A 7,999-nucleotide genomic window follows, 5' to 3' on the forward strand; every position below is an offset into this window, starting at 1 on the left:
CAAGCACTAATAGAAATAAATAATAAAACTAGGAAAAATACTTAAAATAGCCCAGTATAGATTGTTAAGTGTTCTTATCCCACATACATTAAAAACTATATAATATACAGGTTAATTGCCTCAATGTGGCCATCCCACAATGTATGCCTGTTTCAAAACATCATATTTGCACCATAAATGTATACAAACAACTTCTGTCAACTAAGAAACATTTCTCTAGTGTAACTGAAACACTGCACCATTTGACCAACATTTCCTCATCCTCTACATAGGCAGCCTCTGACCACCTTTCTAGACTCCACTTACAAGGAAGACCATGCCCAGTAGTCAGGGGATGCTTGGGGACTGGTTTCAGAACCTCTGCAGATACCAAAACCTGCAGATGCTCAATCTGTTCTATAACAGGCTGCAGTATTTGTATACAATCTCCACAGTCCTTCCTTATACTTTAAATCCTCTCTAGACGATTTACAATATCTAATACAATGTATATGCTATGTAAGTAACTGCTGCCCTATATTGTTCAGGGAATAGTGACAAGAAAAACAATTTGAGCATGTTTGGTACAGATGTGTGATAATTCCAGCAAATACTTTCCACCTTTAGAGGCTGAATCCACACTTCTGGCAGATGTGAGGGTCCCATTGTTTGCCTTTTTGTGCTTGAAGTTTATCTCCTTGGTTTCAACCTGGAGGAAATTCCTCATGTGACTACAATTGTTTTCTCCAGTTTGTACCACTGTCTAGCCAACCTGGGGACCGGGCTCGGCTCTGGAAAGCCTAAGGGCTTCCATGGGGTCCTTGCCCCTGCCCTACCCCCTTTCTGGAGCCCTCTGCCTGTGCGCAGGGCATCAATCTTAACAATGGGACAGCATCTTCCAAGTAGGATGCATTCCAAGGTTCTCCTGCTGGGTGGCTGAAACCATGCACAGTAAGTGCTCTGCATGCCCTGCAGCACTGACACACAGTGCGAGTCAGCTCTCATGGTTTATGCCTTGGTGCTTCCATTGCACCACTACCCTTGGGCTTTAGGGCCTTTCTTACATAAAGCAAGGTCCCTGGAGCCCAAGCACTATGGTGTGCAATGTTCAATCTGCTATTGGAGGTTACTCACTGACTGGCAGGTGGGGGTGTAAACAATGAGGATGTGCCAGGGAAAGGGGTGATTCTCACTCTGGGTCAGGTTGGGCTGAGTGACACAAGATTCATCACATACCCAGAAAGGTAAGCAACTTAAAACTTCACAGCATTTTCCCTTTAGTATTTTCAGGTGAAGCTGACCACAAACAGCAAGACCATGAGTAAGATGGGACTCTGTAAGTAGGCCACCTGACTCGTGGCTTTTCAGGAGGGGCTGGTCAGGACAGTGTCCCTTTGGCAAATGCCCCTTGGATGCTGGGTGTGGCCACCAGGCCCACCATGTCCAACTAACACAGAAGGTCTTGCCTTCACTCATAAGCAACTATGGGGAGCCCTGTAACTGGCTGCCACCTTCCATCTGCAGGCAGCAGCCACCTTAACCCTCTGTAGGAGTTAAGTTTGTAGTTGAGCAGCTCCTTGCCTAGCCTGTTTGGCCCATTCAGGGATTATGTTAATTGGCCCGCCTTATGAGCCCATGAAGAGGAGATTTGAATTAACCTACAACCCTCGGACAACCCTCAGTCTTGCCACTGATGCTGTTACCTGATGATGTCTCAGAACCTAAGTCTCTCCTCCCCCAATACCCTATATATTTGTTACTCTTCCTTTGAATAAATGAGACTTGATCAGAATCCTGTCTTGTCTCCACTCTTCGAGTCTCTTGTCTCTTCTCATCCCTACTCCCCCTCTAGCACCTACGCTGACTCATCCGCAGGCTAGGACGCACAACATTCCTTCCACAGTGACCAACAGAACGTTCAGTCCAAACTCCAGGTCTGTAATGCAAAGTCTCCCAGAAAAATAGTCAAGGAAAGTATGTGAAGCAGATACAATATGGAGTGCACATGCCAGCAAGCCACAGGCTGTCGGCAGGTGGGATCTGGCTGGTGACACAGCAGGCAAATGTCATGGTATGCTTCTGTGGTAGGGTGGCACAGTCCAGACAACTCTAAAAGGTCAGTTCTTCCTACCAATGAGCCTATTTTAGTGAGATCATCATGTTTTGTCTTCTGTCATACATCTGCTGGTGACAATGGATGAGACTTTTACATAAAGTCTAAAATATGCCAGGCCCATTTATCAGCTTCAAGGCTAATTTCAAGGAAAGATGTTCCAAGTCCTTCTGTTTGCATCAGGGGCTGCCTATAGTGCAATCAAGGAGGCAGCCAGGAGTGAGGCCTGATCACCTGGAGCTTCATCTTCTGGTATTTCAACCCCCCTGGCTTCCCTAGGAGCCAGAGCTGAAGCCTGAGGCCTCCTGCTGCAAGATATTTCCATGGTCTGGGGCTGGGCACACCCACCTCAGTCAAGGAAGGGTGAGATCACAAAGAACTGCTAGTTCTCGTGCGCTTTGGCAGCTCCCAGCCCTGGGACATGCACTGTTAATTAGCTCCTCCTAGCTGGTTCCCTACCTGGCCTGGTGCCTGGAGCCTATTCTAAGAGTGAGGTGGGGTCAGACCACAGAATGAAAATGCAGTCCTGAGTGGGCCTTGTGGAGACAAAGCCCAGCCTCAGTTCCTGCTCTTGGGCCTAGGAGATGCTGCCAAGAGGAAATCCCCCAGACCCAGGTGGGATGAGGGGACCAGGCTTCCCAGAGCCTAGCAGACAGAGCAGGAAGTTGGATAGGGCTCTGTTAGCTGAGCAAACAATGCATTCTTCAGGAAGACAGGGGGAGGCCCTAGCCCTGGGTATATGAAGGCTTCTGGGTCACACTCTGGAAGCTCGCCTTGGGTCCAGCAAGCATCTGCCAAGTCCCACTGTGCCATGAAGCTCGCCACCACCTTCCTGGTGCTCTGTGTGGCCCTGCTCAGCCACTTTGGTGAGTGTCCCTAAGGCCTTACTACAGAAGGAAGCCACTATCAGCTTTAACTCTGGGGCTCCTGGAAGGCTTCCAGACCTTCTGGAGTCAGTATGGCCTATGCCCCCAGCCTCTCCTCACATCCTGCTGACCCCCACGTATATGCCAACCCCAATTTGTTTTATGCCTGATGAATGTACAGTCACCCTTTGAGGTACTGTGCCTCTTTGGGGACCTGCCCTCTGGCCTGCATAAAGAGCAGCTTCTCCTTTCTCCAGCGCCAGAGGGCCTCCTTTGGCTCTCTGTAGCCTTGCCATGGGACCAAGGCTCTGTTCCCATGCCATCTCTCCCACCCATGACTCTACCAGGGAGGGAATAAGTAGGTGGTCCAAGCTACCAGGCAGGCCGTGAAGTAGGGACCCACAACCTCCTGGAGGAAACGGTTCCTCCTGGATGCAGACATGTCTCTCCCCTCCCGTGTGTTGGCAGGTAACACCACCCTTGTGGAGTCCCTGGCTAACCCCATGGCTGAACCCCTAGCGGCCTTGGCCCCTGCTGCAGAGGCTGTGGCTGGGGCTGTGCCCAGACTCCCTGTGCCTTTCAACCCCCTGAAGCTCATGCTGACCAGCCTGGGCATCCCAGTGGAGCACCTCATAGCGGGTTCTACGAAGTGTATTGCTGAGCTGGGTCCTGAGGCTGTGGGAGCCGTGAAGACGCTGCTGGTAACAGCACCCCCGTCCCACCCCTCATGGGTGTCCCTCCCTGGTTGTCCCAATCCAAGGCAGGGAGTTCTTGTCATCCTGTACAGTAAGCCCCCGCTGAGAGCTCAAGGTCTTTGGCTATAAATGGGTCTGAACTGCAGGGGGCTGCAAAGAGTCCGGGACAAGAGTACATAGTGCAGCCCGTGGGTGGTGGCACTGGCCCCAGGATCCACTCTACCAAGGCACAGCCCTCATGCTCTCCTTCTAGTCTGAGTGCCCTTGGACAGTCAGAATGAGGCCCTACCCTGCCTCGGCTCCCTTTGGTGGCAGTAGGGAGCACACTCAAGTTTCGCTTCTCTTTTCCAGAAGGTCCTGACTCTCTTCGGCTGAGTCGAGAATGGAGTAACCCCGAGAGACTGCTGCTGTCCCCTGCAAGGCTGGAAGCCCTGCTTCCACTCTGCCCACCCCTACCTTTCTCAATAAACATGGCTGAGCTTTATAGGTGACAATCCCTTGCTGGAAGCCAAACTTTGTTGGGCCGAGGTCCGAGCCAGATGAGGCAGGGTGTGTGTGACAGAGCACTTGGGCAGGAGCTCACCACTGACAGGTGGCACACAGCCAGTGACTAAGAGTTCATTCAAATGGCCTAGTGGCTCTGATTCCTTCTATTCTACCAAAGGGATCACCACTTTTGAACTGAACCCCCTGCTGATGGGACAGTGCCCATGGGATTCAGATACTGATGTACACTTCATAACAAGTTAATAAGCATAATTAACTCCATATTGTGCTTCCTGGGAAAAGCTCTATTTTACACTAAAACATAGGTTTGCCTTTTTCTGATCCTATTCTAACAGGAATATTCAAGGATTTAAACTTTTTTTTCCTTTGGTTCCACTTTAACAAGTTCAGAGGAGAGGGAGGAAGCCACTTGGATGCAGTTTAGGTTTGACTCTCATTATGAATGCATTGCCCAAAAGATAGTCAAGGGATATGAATATTGGTGGTCTGGAGTCTGGACAACCACAAGCCTCATGAAATGAATCCTTATGCATGTCTAGCGGGGAAGGTGGTGGAGACAAAAATCCTAAGCCCAACCCTGCCACTTTCCTATAGCCAGCCTCTTCGCAGACTGTCTGGGAACAATTCCTTAATGAACTGTATTAAATATAAATTATAAGGAAACATGGTATGCTGTAAGAGCGTGCTGGGACCAGCGGTGGCAGGCCTGCAGTGCTAGACAAAGGGCTTCATCCTGGAATGGCCCCGCTACCCTCCACCTGCAGACCTGGCCCAGGAAGACAATGGAGGGGGAGATGAAAGTGCTTAGAAGAGACTACATGTATCAGCTGAAGCCCCAGTACTCATGCAATAGCCAACTTCTTTCTTCTTGTAACTTCCTGAGTGACCAACTCAATCCTGAATGAGCTGGCTCCTAAATCTACTGTATGAAAAGTATAAATGGATAGTACAAAGAGGTAGACTGGAACGGATGCTGCAGCATACCACCCACATTTCCCCTTCAGGACAAAGTACCTACTTCCATCACTCTTGGGACTACTGTTCCAACTGCTTTCTGGGAATTGTCCTAAAGTATCCACTCTGTCCTAGGCCAGAGAAGTTTGTATCCAACAACTGGGTGGTGCAGACTACACACATGTGGACTCTGCCTCAAGGTTGAACAAATCCAAAGGGTCTTCACAGCAGCAAAGCCTCCTATGTGATGATCTGAGGCCTTCATGACTGTAACATTCAACTTCACTTTTGCCCAGTGTTAGTTCCTTTTTGTTCCCCACACCACAACACAATGGTTGTGGACTTAGGGTACAGACTTACACCCTGAGGGACTCTTCCACTCTGAGGCCAGTCAGTGGAAAATCCTAAAGACACTCCACCAATCTCCATCTCTGGAAAAAGCTAACACAACGACTGGCTGTCTGTTCCTCAGAAATGGCCTCCGAGAGATGGTGGCCCAGTGGTCAAGGGATGTGAGGCTTGTCAAAATATCAGGTTCTTAACACATCAGGCCCCTCCTGGTCTCCAGGAGATAGGAACATACCCAACAGAAGACTGCCAACAAATTCTCCTGAAGAGTACCCGAGCCCAAAGGTTTTCAATTCCTGGTGTGGCCAGACACTTTCACAGGGTGGAGAGACTTTCCAATGCAGTAAACCCTGGCATACGCACTGTATCATTTACAGTATGCCTGCATGCCTCAGTCCTCACGGAAAGGACAGGACAAATGGAGTCCTACAAAAACCACCTCTGAAAGCCAATTCAGGAGACACACAGCTTCCCTAGTTCACCCTCTACAGCCCTCCTAAGAATGAAAATATCCCTCAAATTGGGACCGAGCCCCTAGGAGGGCTTGTACAAAAGGCTGTTCCTCACCAATGTCTTCTAACTGGACTCTGAAGTGGCTGCTCAGGTGCGTTATGTCATCACTTCAGCACAAACTCAAAAGGCCCTCCAAAGATCAGGCATGATGGCACATACTACAATCTCAGCAATGGAGAGGCTGAGGCAGGAGGATTGCCAGCTTGCTCTAGTGAGTTCAAAACCAGTCTGAACTACATAGTCAAACCCTGTCTCCAAACAAGTCCCTCCAAGAAAAGGCAGAGAGCTAACACAGAGAAGGAATCCCTTTTGTACTCCTGGGCACATGGTCCTTGTTAGAGCACTGCCCACTGCCTTCCCCTCTTACCTCTGCCTGCAAAGGGCCATTGTGTGTCATACTTTCTATCCACTCTGCCACTAAGGGCATAACTCTGGTCACCTTCCACTTGCTCAAAGCCCTGAACACAGCAAGCTGAAGAGCCCTCACCAGCAGGGGAGGATGATCTCACAACCTACTCCTGCAAATCTTTGGAGGGCCTCAAACAGCTCTTCAGTGACTCCAAAAACATACGTAACGGTTGATAGAGTAGCTTTAACTCATCCCCTATTCTGCATTAATCTTTTCCTCAGCTCATTCTGGTTCTCCACTGGTACTGTTTATTTTGCCAGTTCCTGAGGCCTGAAGTTATGTTTACTGTCAATATATTGGCACCCTAGCCAGATGTGGTGGTGCATTCAGGAGGCTGAGGCAGGAGGACTGCCATGAGCTTGAGGACAGCCTGGGCTACTAATGAGTTCAAGGCTTGAACTGCACAGTGAGACTTGTCTCAAAAAAACCCCGAAAAATAAAAGATTGTTCCCTGATATCCAACAACGCATTCTGGGCTGTTCTTCTTCCATCTTCTCTCCAGCAGGTTATTAGGATTAGAGGCTGATTACCCTAATGTGCAGGTACAGCAAATTCACTCAAAAGCCACACGTTCGTTCGACAGTGAGTCTTACACAAGTCTACCTGTGAAAGTTTGCAACCTGAATGTTCACTGTCAGAGACTTATGCACAAGGATACAGATTCACTAAGTAGGTATGTGCTGTGACATGACTTACACCTAGTTCATACACATGCCACCTAAAGCCCCAAAGTTACCCTACTCTAATACTGCTGGCAGCACTTCCAGATCCCTGTTTGTTATCCAAATACTGTAGACACTGGTACAGGAAACCAATCTGGCAAGGACTAGGTCTCCTTCCTTGAAACCCATGGTGCCAACAGTGGAAGTGTTTATTTTACCTTCCTCAGAGATCTCACCCTCCCGGTATCCTTGTGTCCTGTGGCTTCATTCACCTGTTTTAATAGACTGAGATGCCTAACAATTGTCCTGGACAAAGCCAGCCACGTTATGCTGCCGCAGGGTGGTGTAACCAACCACCAGTCACCAGAGGGCAGTCTTGATCTCAGTAATCAAACCTTGCAAGGTTACAGTAGGAGTCCCTGCCTCACTGGGTTACTCAGTCTCCCCCACCAGCAGTGGGGCACAGCACTTTTAATCACATCCCTAGAGACCTTTAGGAAAGACAACTCCACACTTCAGAAAGAGGAAGGGCCACAGAACTACGTGTGTTCCAAGAAAAGGGAAGTATTTCAAGAGAAATGGCAGTGTCTTCTACTTAACAAGCTGAGAAAAAAAGACATTAATTGTGTATTTTGATCACATCTCACAAACCAAACAGAAGCCTTTCACATTCTGTGAAGCAGTTTTTAAATACCTTTGTTAAGGTTTGATATGAAGGTGACACTGGACTCAGCAGAAGTTTAGATTTCTCTTTTTGGAAACTTTTGAAAAATTTCTGTTTACACAATACAAAAATAGCTATCAATTCTTAAAAGAGTCCACACACCAAAAAATGAATACACCAGGAAAAGAAAAGCAGCGTGATGTGTTTGCAACAGATGGTGTTACCTGCACACTGGGGACCCTAGAGGATGCTGTGTAATTGTATAAAACCCACTACGCTGCCGGCCTTT

General features: G+C 48.6%; 1 protein-coding gene across 2 annotated transcripts; it reads left to right on the plus strand.

The window, feature by feature from the left end:
- Positions 1-2,832: 2,832 nt before the first annotated feature.
- On the plus strand, positions 2,833-4,141 carry Scgb3a1 (secretoglobin family 3A member 1). 2 transcript variants are annotated; one of them, XM_013148193.3, is made up of 3 exons: positions 2,833-2,958; positions 3,427-3,659; positions 4,005-4,141. In XM_013148193.3, exons 1-3 carry the CDS (start codon positions 2,904-2,906, stop codon positions 4,026-4,028), a joined length of 312 nt encoding a protein of 103 aa, XP_013003647.1. In that variant the 5' UTR covers positions 2,833-2,903; the 3' UTR covers positions 4,029-4,141. The 2 variants fall into 2 exon arrangements, with proteins under 2 accessions (XP_013003647.1, XP_013003652.1); XM_013148198.3 differs by having other exon boundaries at positions 4,008-4,141.
- Positions 4,142-7,999: the final 3,858 nt, after the last annotated feature.

Source organism: Cavia porcellus, unplaced genomic scaffold, assembly GCF_034190915.1.
Source record: "Cavia porcellus strain 051 isolate PalLab524CR breed Dunkin Hartley unplaced genomic scaffold, mCavPor4.1 scaffold_19, whole genome shotgun sequence".
In the NCBI taxonomy this organism is placed as follows: domain Eukaryota; kingdom Metazoa; phylum Chordata; class Mammalia; order Rodentia; family Caviidae; genus Cavia; species Cavia porcellus.

Coding starts and splice junctions, on each gene's coding strand:
- Scgb3a1 (XM_013148193.3), top strand. CDS start 2,904: ATGAAGCTCGCCACCACCTTCCTGGTGCTCTGTGTGGCCCTGCTCAGC. Junction 2,959..3,426: donor GGCCCTGCTCAGCCACTTTG/GTGAGTGTCCCT, acceptor GTGTGTTGGCAG/GTAACACCACCCTTGTGGAG. Junction 3,660..4,004: donor GAGCCGTGAAGACGCTGCTG/GTAACAGCACCC, acceptor TCTCTTTTCCAG/AAGGTCCTGACTCTCTTCGG.